Below are 18,596 nucleotides of genomic sequence, written 5' to 3'. Positions count from 1 at the left end.
TCAGGTGGGTCTTCACTTCATTCCTCCTTGACTAAGAAAAGGACTTTTGTGTGACTAAGTGGAACACATCTCTCCTGGAGTCTGGAGCTGTCAGGGAGAGGTATGCTAAGCTTACTTTAATAGATTTCACTGGCATTCAAAAATTAATAGTCACAATTATATGTATGTGCTTTCAGTAGTACATGCATGTGTTTCAATATTACAAGGCTAAATTGTGGCACCACTGAAATTCAGCAGGAATTCTGCTGTTCGATTATATTGAGACTATTTTTACTGTGTATTGTAAAAATAAATGAATGTTAATAGTGTCTAAGGGGACAGAAGTATGTCTAGCTGAGCCTGTGACCCTGTTGAGGCAGCAGTGTGGGTTGTGCTCTGCTTTACAGTGATGACATGCCTGAGTCCATGGCACAGAAATCCTTGGCAGAGTTTCTTATGCCTGTGTTACACAGCTGAGCTTAGCACCAGAGCTATGGTGCCTCTTTGCTCTCAAGTTACCCAGTGGGTGAAGTTGCTTTAATAAATTCTCAGTATGCAGCTAAGTTACTTTGAAAATTCCTCTGAACTGAGGCGGGCACTCCTGTTATCTGGAAGAGACTTTTCATTGCTGAGTTTAGGGTAGTGACTCAGTAGAAGTTATCTGTGGAATACTAAATTTGGAGGCGTAACCAGGAGGTTGCCATGATAACAAATATTAGAACTTGCTTTCTGGGAAGTGCTTGCAATTTTTCCATTGATGGCCATTAAATGGCTTAAGATAAATGAAACTTTTTATTAGAACTAGTATGGTCTCCACGTGCTTTTACAAGTTTTTGCAGACTTGGTAGTGATGAAACAAAGAAGGGGAATCCAAATTATCTCCAGCCATATAAATAGCACACCTGCTTTTTCTATGTTGCTTCTTATTTTTGCCATTTAAATATTTGATTACCTTGGCTTTTATGCATCTTCCTGTGAAATACTTACCCAGTACCTGTTTGTATAAACGTGTTTAAAATTCTGCGTTGTTTGTTGTTTTTTTCCTTGGCACTTTTAAGAAACTTCCTGATGCACGGCATGGTCTCACAATTACTGGTAGAGCTTTTATTGTAAGTGGCTTAAAACAACTCTGTGTATTTAGGTTGAAAATTAGAACTCAAACCCAGAAGCTAAAGGATAACAATACAATGTGTTAATTTCTTACCCTCCATAAATTGCTTATTTATTAAAGTCCATGCTCTGCAGCTTGACTTCTACAAATAGAACTTTTTTTTTAATGTTTCAAACTGCCTCTGAAGTTGGTCCGTATCATGTGTTTAAGAAAAGCTGCCTTTTCCATAAATCTCCCCTAATGTCCCTTAGCCTTTTTTTCACCATTTCTTTACAATTCCCCAAGGTTTTGATTCGCTTTGTGAATGACACAATGATCTAGTATTGGGAGCCTAGAAGAACGAGCCAGGGACTCAGGAGTCCTCGCCACGGATGTTTTGTGTGTGGCTGCATCCTCCTCTTTCCCTCCCCTGCTCTCACTTTCCCATGTGCATCCATCCCCAAGTTACGAGCTGACCCCTCAGCTTTACCAACTTTGGGGTTTTTATAGGGAGCCTGTGATGAGTGGTTTGCAGGTTTAATGTGCACAAAGCAAATAAACGCATCGTAATCTTTCCTAATTTTTTTTAACGGGGCAGAGTGGTGGAAGTGACCTAAAATCAATTTTTATTCAGTTAATAATGCTTTTTCTGAACATCCTCTATGTTTAGGCAGCCCTAGGATGACAAGCTAAAACTGTGCTTTTGGTCTGACTTTGTTTAATCTCTGGAAGAGTTTTGGTTTGTGTACATTCCTTTGCTTTGTCCTCTCTTACACTGTCAGTCTCTGGACAGGATTTACTGAAGAAGAAATCTTGCTGTGTTGTATTCAGATAAGGCATGTGCTCAGATAAGCATAAGAGTCATGGATCAGGATGCATATGCTAAGAGATAAAATTGTTAAATCAGCTTTTAGATGATGTCTGAAAAAACCCTTCCTTGTTCAAATACACCAGGGTGTGGTGTGTTTGGGGGTTTGTTGTTTTTTTTTCCCCCTTTGTATTTTTAGTAGAGATCATAAAATCTTTGGGGGATTAAGTCACACCCTTTATATATATATTTTTTTTAATATATATATATTTTTTTAATATATTTATATATATTTTTATATATATTTTAAATATATATTTTTTTATATATTTATATATATTATATATATAATAATATATATAATATATATAATAATATATATATTTTTATATATATTTATTTTTATATATATATATATTTATATATATATATATAAATACTTCCAGTGTATTTAAGAGCCTGATTTGCAGAAATACTGATTGTATTGAGTTGAAATTGAGCTCGAGGAATAGTTGTAGGTACCTCCCTCCTCTAAGGAAAGGTATGTTAAAAGTTGCAGGGGCTTATTTGCTTCAGTGCCTTGTTAGCTGCTTGAAATATGTTCCATCATGGCATCAAGGTAAAAATTACTTTGGGAGAAATAATTGTTCCAAGAATGCTTAATTCAGTTCATCGAATCTGACTCCTGAGAGTTAGACACTTGTCAGAAGCAGAGGAATACTTAACAGCACTTGCTGTTACAGGAATGGTTTATTTTGTTAAAATACTGTAGCTCCTTGCGAGCATATTACAGAAAAGTTTTCTTCAGTTGTGTTAGACACCTTGTGGTAGTTTTAAGTCCTTTTGCTCCCACCATGAGGTAGTGGACATGTAGTTCACTCTGACATTGTTTTCAGTGTAGCTTAAGAAATTGCTTTACACTTTCCTGTAATTTATGTAGCTATCCTTAAAACTGCTGTTTTTAATGAAACTTCATTTACATCTTCTCCCACTGGAGACAGCTGTAGGTTAGGACTAGCCTGACTAAGCTGTGCCAAAGGTAGGAGTAAGGAGTTTTTTTACATGCTGATTAATTCTCTTTTGCTCCTTTGGGAATATCTGGTATTGCTTAAATTGATTGCTGTAAGCAATATGGCAACATTTTTGACCTTCTAAACTGAAATTCAGCAAAAAAGGAAAAGATAAACCTCTGTGTTTCAGTTTTACATAACCATACAGTTGAAATACAGTGATCAAAAAATACAGAGGTGTCATCTTCTGTGGTGGTGGTGTTGGCTGGTGGTCTCAAACCCTTTAAGAGAGATGGGATTGAAGAATGTGGTAGTTGTCCATCCTTTCCATGGAGAAAGTACTGGGTGAGAATCTGTTTTTCTTTCTGCGTAATCTGACTTTAAAACTCTCCCATGATGAGCCCTATGAATCAGAACACCCATTCCCTGCTTTTGTTGTTTCCCGTCTGCACTCCTGTGTAACTGAAGACAGAGGTAGCTCCAATATGCAGATTTTTCTACCCAGTGCGCCTGTCGAGCATTGTGGGAAGCGCCAATCCAAGGTAGCTTGTTGGTTTCTGAAGTTAATTTACAGATGTGGGGTGCCAGGTGACCAGGAGTAGTCCTCATGAGGCTGCCTTTGTGGCTCGAAGGCCAGACTGCTCTGCCATGCCCCTTCGCCCCACCTCCACAGCTCTCCTCTTCCTCCCCTCCTTCCCCAAATTCCCCCAAGATATGATAATGAAGCAGGTGCCCTGTATTGCAGCTTTGTGTGAGCGTGAGAAACAGCAGTAGGTTTAGAAAAGCCAGAGCCGAGGAGGAGGCATTTTTTCTTAACCTGTTGGCAGTCACGTCAGTCATGGCCACGCGGGCTGCCGGTGCACCATGTGCCCGTCCAGCTGCCCAAGGGAGAATAAGTGCTGATTTGCCGTGCCCCATATTAGCCCGTTGTGACCGTGGGGACCCTGCGTTAGGGTGGTGAAAAGTGCAGGGAAGCCAGGCTGGGAGCTGGGGGAGCCTTGGCCTGGCGCAGGCGGGCAGCGGGCTGACCTCCCTGCTGCGGAGCAGACCCGGCTCCAGGCCCAGCCGCCTCATTGAGATTCAGGGCACAGGCGACGGCTCCGCAGCTGTACGCTGGAGGCGGCGGCCTAGGAGGCATCCAGAGAGGGACCAAAAAAACCCCACCATCAAAGAACTGGCCCCCTTCGCTGCGCCTCTGAATAGGCAGACAAACCAGAGGTCCTCCTCTCTCCGCCAGCATGTTGGGAAAGACATTAGCATAACCTCTTTTTTTTTTTTTCTTTCTTTATTTTTTCCTTTCTCCGAGCTACTGAAAACCTGGCACTATGTTTAAATACCTTGGTTTGAGAGTTCATTGAGGGATAGGAAGAGTGCTGCACCAGCCTAGTAGGTGCCTGTGCAGGTTTTTGGTTTTTTTTTTTTAAATAAAACAACACATACTTGAACTGCAAGAGTTTTCATTCAGGTCACCCTAGACTTGTTTAATTGTTTGGTGTCAAGTTGTTAAGATCCAGAATTAGCTCGCTGAGTTTGGGAAAGGCTTACTTCCGAGTGCCTTAGAAATGCAAAGGCGTGTTTTCAAGCCCTGCTTGCTTTTTCCAAATCCATTTTGATTTCAGCTGGTTTTGAAGTGAATGGACACATACTCTATTTACTAAAACAGCAGAATTTAACTGTAAATCTCCATCCCACTCTTCAGTACACATGAGACAGCAGCTCCTGAAAACTTCATGTCTTTAAGGAAGCTGTCATCTGTTTGGCCAAAACCTGATGAGGCTGACAGGATGCAGACCACTTCTCACGGCCATGGAAGTCTCAGAAAGGAGTCATTCTGCCTTTCACCGGTGGCACATTTAGCACAGTGATTGGCATAACTTCGGTGCTTCCTTCAGACAGTTCAGGGCTGGACAATCAAGGAATGTCGTGCATCTTTGGAGTGTGTGGGAACTCAGCAAAGGCTTGCAGAACTCAAAAGCTCTTTAATATTTTGAACATTAACCTTAATTGTAATTAATGGTGCTACTTCTGGTGCTCAGAGCAGAAAGTTTAATGCATTATTTATCCACAGATTTCTGGTAACCCCTTGAATGTGTTTTATGTAAGTGAGGCCGTAGAGTAATTCAGTTCTCCTGGGCTTGTTCTGGTTACTTTGGGGCACAAGAAAGTTAATAGTTGGTCCAGTGCTTTTGTAAATATTAAGGGTATCATTGGTGCCGCCTTGGTTAACCTAATGATTTTTTTTTCTAACCATTGGTATGTATGAGTTGATTAAAAAAAAAAAAAAAAGAAGAAGCAGAGGCTTCTTAAATATAGTCTGTTCTGAATTAAAGGGTGTGGTGTTGGCTTTGAATGAGCTTGATGCAGCAACAAGCATGCAGCAGTTGGTAAATAAAGATGGATTTTCTTTTGTTCTGCTGGTGCTTGCTGCTCATTATTCTCCACTTACCCCATGAGCTTCCCAGGGAGTGGCAGCTGTTTCTGATGTTAGACACTCTATCAGTGGTAGACAGCTCCAGATTCGGTGAGATACTGTTGTGGGGAGGAGAGGAAAATAACCTAACCCTGCATTGTTGTAAATCCTCAGTAGATTTAACTTTTCATGAACCAGAAGAGTTTTGTGTTTTAACTTTTTCTGAAATATTCAGGCATAAGCATGCTTTGCAGTATGTGTTACTGTGAAAAAGCTTTTCTGGCATGAGATGGATTTACATTCTAAGTGTGCGTTAAGTATTTTAGTGTGCAGTGTGTGGGGGCAGACACAAGGCAATAAAGGGAAATCGGGCTATTACAATTTTTGTGTATATTTCCAGATATATACAGTTTGGGAATCTTTGCAGTTTGGAAATTGCTTGGAGTAAACAGAATGGTACATAAAGATTTTTAAATAATAAAAGCTAGCAAGATACAGCAGAGTCTGTTTGGTTTCAGGATTTTATATGTAGGATTTATAACCCATGCTTTTCTTTCCTGTCTCTGCAGTGTTAGCATTCTGTTACTGAAAACAAAGAAGGCTCTGCCAGGGCATTACACAAGCAATGAATCACAGAGGAAAAAATGTTTTGCTTTGTAAATTGTTCACTTTTCCATGGTGGATCATTATTACTATTTTTTTGAATGTTGTCTGATAGAATTTGCCACACATGCTTGCATTTACTGTACTCGGTACAGTTCTTCTAGTGTGACTACATAACTATTAATATTAGAGACTTCAAGTAAGTTATTCCTTATGATTGTTAAAAACAAAACCACAACAGGAACAAAAAACACAGGGCAAAAATCAGAACAGCTCCACTCACTCTTCAGGCATGACAGCTTACTGAGTATATCAGAGAAAGGAGAAGGTGTTCTTGTTTTTCAGTCAGCTTTGTCTCAGCGATTCCACATAATTATTTTTTGTCTGTATTGACAAACTCTTTTTCTGTCTGAAATACTTGTATTTGCTGTTGTGATCAATGTGGTTCTCCTGACAGGTTCCCAAAAGTTTATAGTGTTTCAGGTTATCACAAAAATACAAACTTCTTTCTTAAGAATATGCACTTTGAACATTTTCTCAGTGACTGCATTTCAGAACTTCTGTAGAGGAGCAATAGTTTGCTCAGGCTGGAGTGTAAAATTGTACTTACAGATTATCTGACTGAGAAGTCACACACCAGGCAATATCTTGCCACTTTGCTGCAAGATGCAGTAATATAACCTCAGTGTGTTATATAATAAAATTTATACCACAGATGCTGTGGTGTGCTTCATACTGTCCTTGGCAAGAGCAATAATCAATAATATGTATGCTTGCCTTATTACAGGATTCATTAAGCTCCAGGCATGTGGAAAAAGAAGTTTAAAATTACTTACTTTAAATGTAAAGGGTGGATCAGGAAAAGGAACCAGCTAAAGCAATGGATAAAGGAAAGTCCAAATAGAGTGCTCCTTGCAAAATGCCTGGCAGTAATGCAATCCTTGACTTTTCACACAGAAAGAGTGAAGGAAGAGTAAGTGTGGGGGAGGATGCTATATATGTATATGAAGTACACTATTTTAAAGACTGTGATTAATCCTGTTAGAAGATGTGTTCCTAACAGAGAAACAGATTGGTGGGATAAAGCTGTAAGAAAGTATGAGAGCCAAACATAAGCATCTAATCTAAGAGGAAAAGTCGCTTGTGACAGTGCAATATGATTTTGTGTAAAATTATGGATACTTCACTGAAAAGAACCAGATTATAATTTCAGAACCTACAAAAAGTCTTCCCTGTAAATAACTCCAGGGAAGACATGTAGCATATATTAGGGAGTAAGGGAAATGAAAACTCTTGGTCTTGCCCCTCTTCAGGTATTTTTCATCCTATCCAATCTGGATTTAGTCCTAAATGCAGGTATGATGAAGGGTATGTGATGGTTCTGATGTCTCCTGAATCTGCTTTATGCACGAGAAGAAAATACCAATAAGTGAGGTATGTAGCAGTGCATTCCAAAATTGTGATAGTCCAGGCAGCCACCTTCCCGACCTGCTTACCTGGCAAACCTCTCAGCAAGACTGTGCCTAGTATCTTCTTGATCTTCTTGTCCCTGTAGTCATGTCTGTGGTGTAATAGTAATGAGATTGGAATGATTGCAATGATCTGAGCTGAGTTGGACTGATAATTTAAATGTGAAAGGGTTCATTATCTCCTACTGATACCAGAAAGTTTACAGCTTTTAATTAAGGTCAGAATTAAAAAGATGACGACAACAAAACCTTTACATTTTCTGCCTTGCTTATAAATGTTAAGTCATGACAGCTTAGGTGAGTTCTGAAATTCCTGAAGCAATAATGACATTTTTGTAAGCCTCTTATAGGTTAGTATAGCACTTGCAGCTGTAATAGACATCTCTGAAAGAAAAACTGAGAATGTTTGTTCTCATTCCTTTTCCTCTCTCATCTTTCTTGTCCTGCATCTTGTTTCACCAGTGCAAAGTGGTTTTCTGCAGCCATGGCCACTGTTGGAAAGGTAGCTCTGTGTGGTTCTCCCCTCTGGTTCGGTAACTTTTAGTTTTTTGCTTTAGATTAGAAAATCAGAAGTCTAAAGAGGGCTAAACAGGTGAAAGCAGCAGTGGTGTGAGCCTTGGGCTTGTATGTGCTTCTGTATGCAGGAGAGAAAAGTATGAGTTTGAACGGAGAAGAAATGACACAGCTGGTGCCTGAAGCAAGTTGAAACTGCACCACAGAAGGAGAGGAGGTCTGTGGGGAGAGGAAGGAGGCAAAGCAGCTGCAGGGGAGTTCCTGGGGCAGGCAGGGTGCATGGTGCTGGGAGAGGAATAACTGACAGGAGAGCTGAGCAGCAGGAAGAGAGGGTGTTATTGGAGCCTGGGAGATCAGGAGAGCAGCAGAAGGTTGCCAGAGCCAAGAAGTCTGGAGAGCCTTTCTTCTCACTGCCCTTGGTGGTTCTTTGAAGAACTTGCCAGCAGATGAAGCCATAGGCCCTGGGTACCAGCCGCTGCAGAGGCAGTCTCATGGGGTGGGCAGGCACACTCCTGCTGTGCTAGACCAGAAGCGAGCTTGGCTTCTAGTCTGCTCCCTCATGCTCTCCCTGATGTTGAACAGACAAGTGAGAAACTGTGCTGGAGGGAGGAGGGGATAGCTGCTGCCCAGCTGTGGGTGCTTTGGAGTGACCACTTCTTTTTTTTTTTTTTTTTTTATAATTTTCTAAAATCAGTTGTTGGGCTGAGCAGAGATGAGGAAGTGTGGCTAGTACCCTGATTTGAGTAGCACCTTGAGTGAGGCTTTTGTGATTCAGCCAAATAGAAACATTACTGCAGAACCTCGTAGAACCTATAGACCCAGCTTGACACCATGTAAAGCTATTTGATATTCTGGAGAGACTGGCTGAGAAAATGATAGCATGGGCAGTAAGCAACGAGGGAAACTGAGGCACACATTGACAGTGTCACCCAGAAGAGCCACAAGTGGAACCCCTGTCTTCCTTCTCTGAAGCCCAACTTAGTAAATCCAGTAAATAACTGAGGTTCTAATCTACTTTTGGGGATTTTGAGCATGGCTGTAATACAGTTATGTGACTATTACCAGTGCAGGTTACTCAGATGAGCAGTAGCATGTTGTGAGCAAGGCATGTTGTCTCTGACAAAAAGAGGTAGAATATCTTTCAGAAGACATGTTTGTTTTCTTCTTTGTGGTGGGTATACATCATCCAGTGTTTCCCCTTCATATTGTGATGTATCGTCTTGTGTTTTATGCTTGAGATGTTGTGAGAGGAGTGATGTTATGTAACTTAAGCAGAGAATTATCTTTTTATGTTCTGAAAGTGACTGTTAGTTTGATAAAGCAGTTGACTAATTAGTAAATTACCCATTGTTGTTTAAAATACTTGCGCTGCAAAATGTAAATGAAAAAAATTTCTCCACTTGTCAGTATGAAAAATGACAATAGCAAAAATAATACATAGGACATCTGCTCTGATTTTTTTTTAAATTTAAAATGCATTTAAGGCAGATGTTGCAGAATTTGAATGGAAATCGGAGTAGATAGAAGAACAAAACATAGCTGTTTACCTTTTATGAAGTCCCCTTTTTATGGTTAACATTGGTAGCAATATCTGACTCAGTGCCTGTGTTTTTCCACTGTTTGTATCAGAATGCACTGAATGTTCTTCAAACTGCTTCTGTGTTAGGATGACGTATAGTTTCAATATTAAAAAAAAAAATTATTGGCGAGTCAGTGTTTCAGGGTGTTTTCTGATGTTCTTTCTTTGCCCATTCCAGGAGAATACATAAAAACATGGAGGCCACGATATTTTCTTTTAAAGAACGATGGCACGTTCATTGGCTACAAGGAACGACCACAGGATGTCGACCAGCGGGAATCACCTCTAAATAACTTCTCAGTAGCTCGTAAGTGTTTTTACATGCTCTTTCTCCCAGTTTGGGAGTTGGTATCTTCTTGTAATCACAGGGCTGATAAGCTGCATCAGTAATGTTCAGATCTGCCCAGACCAATGTATCTAAACAGTAAATGTGTTTATTTGAAACGATGTTTCTCAGTCATGACTGGGATGGGGAGTTTTGGTGCTGTGCTTTTTTTGCAGCTTTCTATTATTTACTGTTTTGGTTTATAGAATAAAACAGATTTATAGAATAAAAATTAATATTTTGTAAGTTTGTTAATCAGCAAGTTGCTTTAGAGTGAAAATTAACCCAGGCACATGTCTCGGTATTTGGCAGGTAGGCGCAGTGGAAACTTTTCTGTCTCTGTTCTGCTACCAGATCTGGATTCAGGTGGCATTGACCTAGGTCCAAATTGCTTGATTGTTACTGTAAGAGAATGTGGAGTGAGCACTACTTTTAATGAAAGACACTCAGTTTTTCTTAATTTTAAACACAAACCCATATTTTTTCTATTAGCGCCAGCAAAAAGATTGGAAAATCATAGCATCTTGTAACTTCTGCACTCTGTCCTATTCAAAATTTTCCAACTTCACTCAGGTGCTGCAGCACAGGATGTGATAGAAGACTCTGAAAGAATTTCGGTTTTTTGCTCATGTTTTTAACCTTTCAGAGTATAATTCCAACTTTTATTTTCTTCTTAATCTTTTCTATCTCATTATTTCTCTATGTCTAGTTCCACCCCTTAAAAATAGTTCATTGTGGCATCTGTTATTAGCAATGATGGTTCCCTGTTCCTGACAACTAGTGGAAGTGAAGTTCTACAGAGTGAGGGGTAGGGGCTTTCCCTCTTTGTTACAGGGTAGCTTGAAATATATGGTGTTCATCTTTGTAGTTGACCTTTAAGCAGACAGATTTATTTTGGAATGCCCTGGGCCTGGAAGAGGCTGGGCAGCACCAGGGATTAATCCAAATGTTCCGTTTTTTTTCTGCTGGTAGCAACATATACCTGTTCTGACTGATTATGGGAATAAATAATGGACATGCTGTTGCCTCTGCACAGGATGCCAAGAATGCTTCAGGGTTTTTTGTCTTGTTTTAGAAAGAGAATTGTCGTAGAGTTTTCATTTTGGTAATGATGTGGTATTTTACTCTTTAGACTGGTATCTCCTTATGGATCAAGAAGGTAAAGAAAGGCAGCAGAAAGCCATTAATTAATTAAGATTGAGCCCATCAATCTTGGCATTTATAGATAAGCATGTTTGTTACCATGGTATTGGAGCATTGTCGAAAAAGACTCAACACGTGCCTATGAAGTAAAGGTGTAGCCTTTATAAGAGGGATTGTGGGGAAAGTGCTGGAGTTAAGGATATTTCTAGCAGTGACTCTTGCCTGGTGAACCAGCAGTGGGTTGGGAAGGCCTTGGTAATTACAAGGAGGCCTTCTTGCTAACAGTGATTATTGTGGTTTTGGGCTCACTGAAGCAGCTGTTGCCCCACCAGGATTTAATTTCTCAGGTAGGCACTGGCACACACTGCTGCCAGCACCTGATGTGCGGTTCCCTTCTGGATACCCTCCATGCTTGTATCATTTGGAGGTGTTCACCACAAGTTTTCCCTTTGAACCTGCTTTGCCTGGTGCTTTTATTATTTGGTTTAACTTGTTGAGTTCATGTAAGGGAACTCACAGGCTCAGGCCAGAACACAGCCTCATGCTGCTGAGGTAGCCTGCAGAAGCCTTCTGCCAGTGAAAGGTGGGGGAAACCTTTCTTAAATGTTTTGTAAAAATTAATCCTTTTTTTCTTTTTTTCTTTTTTTTCCTTTCAAAAGAACATGATTGCCCTGGCTTTTTCTTGTTAATTAGTGAACTAGATTTTGGTGTGCTTTTTTTTAATGAGATGACAGGCTGTCGCTGTCAGTCTGTTCTTTGGAAGCAATCCCATGTTTCTGATTAAAATCTTTACCCTCTTCTGCTATAAAATAATGCAGGGTTTTTTATCTTTGCAAGTTAAAGGTTGTTTGTTTGTTTGTTTTTCATGACTGGGAAACTTTTTACTTGTTGTGTAAAATGCATATTAAATGATTTTGTCAACCCATGAGAGGCAGGAAATACTAAATTCAGGAGAAGACCATGAAAGAAGATAACACCTAAAGATGATATGTCTCACTTTTTTTTTTTTAATTACTTTTTAATCCATCTATTTTCCCATTTAAAATAGTCCTATACCCAGCTTTGTAATTTAATTCTATGTGTAAGAGGTTTAATTTCCCTGGAAGTTACCTATTGGCGATTTATTTAAAACAAAACAAAAAAACTGAAGCAAGACTTCTGAAAGATGTTGCACGAGCATTTAACTTTGATTTTTGAGTCGTGTTTGTGTTCTGTACTTCACCACTGGCAAGGCAGAAGGAGTGGAAAGGCCTGTACCTAAATAGTTCTGCTCCAGGGACACTGCAGATATATAACCAATAGAGCCTGTGTTGTAAATCTGTGAGATAAGTAGCCTTCATACCAGTTGTAATCTCAGATTATCATGCATGTCTGCCTATTAAATTATAAGCCTTTAAAACCATATAGCTGAGAAGAGCAGTATATTGTGAAAAACCACATGGAGAGAGAGGCTATTCCTGTTAGAATGAAGGGATTATTTCTCCCACTGTCAAAAAGGAGAGTGGATTGTGGTGGTTTTGTTGTACAGCTGAAAATGTAATTGCTCAACAATGAGTGCTCCTTTTGGGACAGGACTGTGTGTCTGCAGTCAAGCATTTATCACTGGGTATCAGATGGTCAAGTAGTGGACAGATTTTTTTCTGTCTGCTGTTACCAGGGGCCACCTTAGTCCTGGTCTGTAACTTGGGGCTCCAAGCTCCTGGCTTTTGCCATGCTGAGCTGCTTGGGGGTGAGTTTATCCTATGGTGCTACCAGAAAAGGAGCACTTCAACATGATATTCCTGGTTGTCTTTCCAAAGTTTTATTTATTCATCACTGTTGTTGCCTGATTTTGTTTTTCCCCCTTCCACCCTCCCCTCTTCCTTTTTCTGAAAGAAACCAAAGAAGGAATAAGAAAGATTCTTCCTTGACATTATTGTTTTAAAGTGTGATGTCATTTTATAGGGAGCAGATGACACTTTCATTGCAAGTAATCTGCCTTTTAGCTTAAGTTCTGGGGAAGCAAATATTGTGACATTTTAGAAAGTCACTGGGATAATACTAAGTGTCTTTCAAATACAAAATGGTAATTTACATTTGAATGCCTTGGTGTCTATTCCTGTTAAGAACCATTCCTCTGTCCTGCTTGCTTTAAAAGACCAAATGCCAGGAAAGAATCAAGAGGTTCTTCAAAGCAATTTAAATAATTTTTAGCAGGCTGCTGTTTATAGTACTTACTTTGTTACAAGTGGGGAATACTTATGTTGGTCTGTTTGACAGGAAAAACTGTCTTCAAAGTGAGTAAGTGACCCTTGGCCTGTGTATGAAATGTGAAGCTTTTTATGGCAGAACCCCCAAACATACCATGAATCAGGCCTAGTCTTATATAGCAGCTGTATCTGTGCTCTGCTGTAGTGGTGCATGTTGCAGTACATGGTTATAAGAAGGCAAGTTTGATGCTTCTCTAGCTTTCCCACTACAATAAAGAGCATAGAGTCAGCTTTAAAAGTAAGGAAAAATCCTACTGCTTCGTTGTTTTGTTATTAAAAATCCGTGTGATTGTTGTATATGGGGAGAACTAGGTGGTAGCTTCAACTACTTCCTGAAACCTATGTGGTACAGCACTTTGGTAAGGCAATTTAAAAATGAAGTCTTCTGTATTTTTTGATATGTGCTGTTATGATTGAGCAGGGTAATTAGACAGCATATTGTTCACTAAACAAAACACTTCTATGTGACATACTTGAATTATAGTGGTTATTAACTGACAAATCTCTATTATTCATCTTGCTGTATGCCTTAAAGATTGCTGGATCAGCAAGCTTAACAAATATCAATGGACAGTGCTGATTTAGGGGAAAAGTAGTGATGTTTAATTGGTCCCCTTCTATGACAAAAAAAGCCTTGTGTAGTTTATTACGCTGCAATTAAGTGGTTAAAGTTTAGAGTTCATGGCTAGTTTAAGTATCTGTGCTGCTACTTCAGAATCTGAGGAATAAATGTGAATTTAAAGATTGTTTTAAAAAAATAAGCAAAACCATTTGGTTTATTTTTTCATCATATTGCACTTCTGGGTCAGTAGAGGAGGACAGCTCTGGATTTGCACGAGGTTAGAAATAGCCAGAATTTCTGCTACAAGTATCTGTTAGGGCTGTGTTGCACAGGCTCCTGGAGGACAACCCCAGCCTTCACCTCATCACGTCAGACAGGCAAACATGGGAGGCAAACAACAAAAACAGAAGAGCAGCTAAGCTAAAGTGGTCAGCCTAGTTGCAGGAATGAGAACTTCTTTAGTTGAATTTGGGCTGCCTGGGCTGTGTCAGCTTGTGCATTTGTGTTCAGCCTTACCTGCCGTTCTGCGAAAGAGGACGGAGGTGTCTGGAAGGCTAAACACGGCGCTCTGCAAGCTCGGCTGCGTTGCTCGGTGGAAGTTCTTTGATCTCAGTGAATGAAGGAGTGCTGTTCATTACACTAAAAACCTTTTCATGACTCATTAATAAACTTTCTCTTATCTAATTGCAGTGCTTTAGTAGGATGCAGTATAACCTCAGCGTGCTATTAAAGAAAAATTAGATTTTCGTGTCATGAAAAATGCAAAGTTGCTCATCAGAAAGCTTATAATTCCAGTAGCAAATGAGGCATGAAATATATTGCCAAAAATACGGCACCCAAAACCACTGACAGTAAATATTTTATTGTGGTGCTAATTAAGAGCTTGAATTTAAAATTGATCATTCTAAATTTTCACAATAATAAAATTAACCTAACGATACCAGCGTAGCCGTAGTAACATGCACTGTTGTTTTGGCTGGATCCTCAAATTGCACATTGCTGGTGGTGGAAGATGTTCATAGCTCTAGGAGTAACCTGAAAATTCTCCTTGTATTTGTAGTGCTTTTTTATTTACTTGGAAGTTGATTTAGAACCTGAAGAGAGACCAAATAATAGCAAACTTGTGGTTTCATTAACTGTGTGGAGAGGAGTTTAATGGAAGAAAAAAAAACAAACCCAAACATTTTTTGTTTTGTTTTGGTTTTAACCCCTGCTCACTTGGTTTCTTAATTTGACTTTCCTTTAATAGGAGCTGTTTAATTAGCATTACAGTTTCTATTAATATAAGTCTGGAAAATGTGGTGTTTTGGCTTCTGTTGCTATTTCATTGATTTTCTTCTGGTTTTCAGATCCTCTCTTTTAGATGGCTAGTGCACCCTAAAGCAGGTGTCTGTTTCAGGCCCAAATTTGAAGGATAAACACTTATCCTATGAAGTGTAAAATACTATGTATGATTTTTCAAAAAAACAAAATGAATGCTCAAGAGAGAGCACATTTTTATGAAGTGGTGTTTTTGCATCTAGCCATACTTCTGTAGTCTTTTTAGGTTGTGCTTTAATAGTGGCAGTGATGAAAGCTGTTGGCTGCCTGTCCGTATAGCATCTGACTGCAGCAGCTGTCCCGAAGGCGTTTTAAACGGGGTCTTTTCTGGGGGTGCCTCTGCAGTTTGATGTTCCCTCTAGCGTTTGAAGACTGGAAATGCTGAGCCTAGGCTTCATCAGATTGCTGCAAAAAGACCAAATGTGCTTGGTGGCAACAGCTTGAAAGCCAAGGACGGGGTTTTCTGTCGGGAAAGTCAAGGGGAGGGAATGTGGGGGCTTGGTTTTAGTTTCAGTGGATGTAATTGCTGCATTATCAGCTGACTTTGTCCGTGTGCTCTGCTCTGAATGACCTTTGGAGTGTAGGACCTGAGTCTGAACGGCTTCTGTGCCATCACATCACATTTCTACTTGCCTCCCTGGGCAGACCAAATCTGGAGCCTGTCTAAGCAAAATTTGATTGCTTAGATGACTATCTCCCAAGTTATTTATTGGTTTCATCAACACAGTAAATTGTCTCAAGTCTTCTAAAGAAGTACTTACAGAGTTTTCTATGGCTGATTAATCTCCACAGTTTGCTAGATACGAATAAAGACAAATGATTATTTAAACCTGCTTATGTGCCATGACTCTTTCTTCCTTGATTGTGGTAGAGTGCCAGCTGATGAAGACAGAACGACCTAAACCAAACACATTTATCATTAGATGCCTCCAGTGGACCACAGTAATTGAAAGAACATTTCATGTGGAGACTCCAGAGGAGCGGTATGTTTCATTCATATTTAATACATAAACTATTTGCAAAAGCAGATGCAAGTGTTCAGCATTAATAGCAAGTCCTTTGCTGAAGCTCTTATTTATCAGATGATGTACATCTAGACTGAAAAGTGACAATTTTTGAGAGCCTCAGTTCTAGTGCATGTTCCAGGGTAAGAAGTCCCTTAAAGGGTGTTTCAGAGAGTGGGTTTTAAGTAGTATTTGTAAATGAAATGTTGCTAAGTTGGGTATCCGAAGTGGACAGGAGCGGGTGTGTACCAGCACACAGGTAATTGTTTCTGGAAACTCAGGGTTCATTTCTCACTGGGAATGTTGTGGTATGTGAAATGAAGGATTTCTGAGCTGGGAGTTTCTGGAAGGATAAGCACAAGTGAATAGAGATTCAGGCAAAGCTGAGTTGTATCAAAATACTGACCTTTTAAAGTCCTTTTAGAGATCCTTGTTTTTTAAGAGAAAAAGTTAGTTGTATCATTGCTGATTGCTAATGTTTTATGCAAATTGGATAATAAAGGTGATAGTTATCTGCTGCAGGTGCAGATTTCGGTTTCAGCTCTTAGGAGACAAAGCTAAGAGCATGCTTTCTGTGCTCTCATCATTGAAGAATTGATCTCTTAGCTCCTGACAGAACAGCTTTTCTAGCACAGCTATTCTACAATACAGAGTATTTAAATATTTACTTGCTCTTCAGGAACTGAACTTAAATTATTCCATTGCAGTACCATTGCCCTAGGGGAGAGGGTATTTTAATACCCTTGTCCTCTCTATATATGATGCTGGCACATCTTTCTTTTGAAGATCAGCAAATTCTACCTAATATTCTTTGCTTTTTTCTTTTGTAGCCTTTGAATGCACTGATTTAAAGAAGGTTCCTATTTATTGCTTTTAATTTTATTACAGTGATCAGAAGAAGGTGAAATCGAGTTAAAAGCAAGGAAAAATAAACTGTTCCTTATTTCTTTAGTAGCTTTGTGGTCAGTGACCCTAAAGTGAGTGAATAACAATTTCCACTTGGGGGAAGATGGTGTTTCAGTCTTGTTTTGTTCCCTCCTAGCCAATTAAGTCAGCTTTGTGACACTTCAGGGCTTGAGATGTTAGTCACCTCTGTTGTGTACACTTGAGGCATAACAGCTGAGGGTGAAATTCTGGTCTCCCAGAAGTCAAAGATACTAACTTCAGGAGGGCTGAGATCTCAACCAAGTCTGTAACAAATCTCAAAAGAGATGTGGAGTTAGATAGTATTTTAGCTTTCTCTGTGGCTTTAAAAGCAATATTTGTTTTTTCAAAGAGATGGAGAGAAAAATACAGAAGAAGAAGTTATTTTTGTAATAGTTCTAACTATGAAAAATGACTAGTAAATAAACAAATGTGTTTGGGATAGTGACTCTGCTGGGAATGTAGGGAGAATGTTTAGAATGGTTAGCATTACCTTGCTGCCCCAGACAGGGGTGAATAGTGCACATTGAGACAAAACTCATAATAAAAAATGCCCAAGATTGTAAAGAACTTACGTGTAATTGATGTAGTTTTTATTAGTCTTGTGTTAGGTACTTTTTCCAGTAGCAAAGTATTTTACCTGAGGTGCCCTTGGGAAAAGAGTTTAGCCAGTGCCCCAGAAATATCAACTAAACCACTAAGTCCCGTTCCCTACAGATAAAAAAGAGAGGGAACAGTGGTAAATTCACATAGTGCACTAAATATTTTTTCAGACCCTGTATGCCTTAAAGCCCATCCTAAAGCCCTGTAAGCCCATAAGAGTTGTATGCTTTGTGTTCAATACATTTGCAGTGAAATGGAGGCCAAGAGCTTTCACTTCAGTAGTTTCCAAAGGTGTGAAATTGTCCAAAGGACAGTGGAGTGGAAGTGGTCTCCATAGGAATCAAAGGGGTCAATATTAGAGCACCCACTGCTGAAACAGCTGTGGAGACTTTATCATAACCAAGACCTGTGCCTAAGATAAAATGTCACTGCTTTTGCCAACATGCTGCTAAAGTTTACACAGGAATTGCTGTAGTTCTATCATCATCTTTTTAACAGAGGAATAACCTAAGTATTGTGGGCTTTAATGCCTAGTCCCAAAACATTCCCTTGTCATTAAAATTTGGGATATGTGTGGGAAGAGGTGACATAGTGCCCCCAACAGTTGGATGTATGTGTTTCAGTACACCATAGGAACAGGGTAACTGTGTTTAATTGCTTTGTACTGCATGGGAGCTTTTTGCTTTTGGGTTTGGGCAAGTCTGTTTTTGTTATGTAAATCTCTGTTCCACCAGGTCATATCTTGAGCTGCTGACTGAATGCCTATTAGAAATTCTGTTGTCTGAAAAGCCAGACATACATTGTATCCAGACTGGGAGGACTTCAGTTTCTGTTGTTTCTAGTATGATTAATAAAGATGTATGTTAAAAGCACATTTTTACAGTGCTTGAGATTGCACATAATTCATTTGTATGTTGCATTGATTCATTGGAGAGCATTAAGTGTTCTGTATTGCTTGGTGACCCTTGTCATGGCAGACAGTCATCTGAAGTCACAAGTAACAAA

At 39.5% G+C, this 18,596-nt stretch overlaps 1 protein-coding gene across 4 annotated transcripts in view; it reads left to right on the top strand.

Moving 5' to 3' along the window:
* AKT1 (AKT serine/threonine kinase 1) overlaps positions 1-18,596 on the top strand; it is a 73,645-nt gene that overhangs the window by 28,920 nt on the left and 26,129 nt on the right. For all 4 annotated transcript variants that reach the window (XM_051620959.1, XM_051620960.1, XM_051620961.1 and 1 more), the window contains 2 exons: positions 9,640-9,768; positions 15,932-16,043. In XM_051620959.1, coding sequence (XP_051476919.1) covers positions 9,640-9,768; positions 15,932-16,043 — 241 coding nt within the window. The remainder of the gene's footprint in view (positions 1-9,639; positions 9,769-15,931; positions 16,044-18,596) is intronic.

Source organism: Apus apus, chromosome 5 (genome assembly GCF_020740795.1).
Source record: "Apus apus isolate bApuApu2 chromosome 5, bApuApu2.pri.cur, whole genome shotgun sequence".
NCBI lineage: Eukaryota > Metazoa > Chordata > Aves > Apodiformes > Apodidae > Apus > Apus apus.
This window is presented reverse-complemented; position numbering and strand designations above follow the sequence as displayed.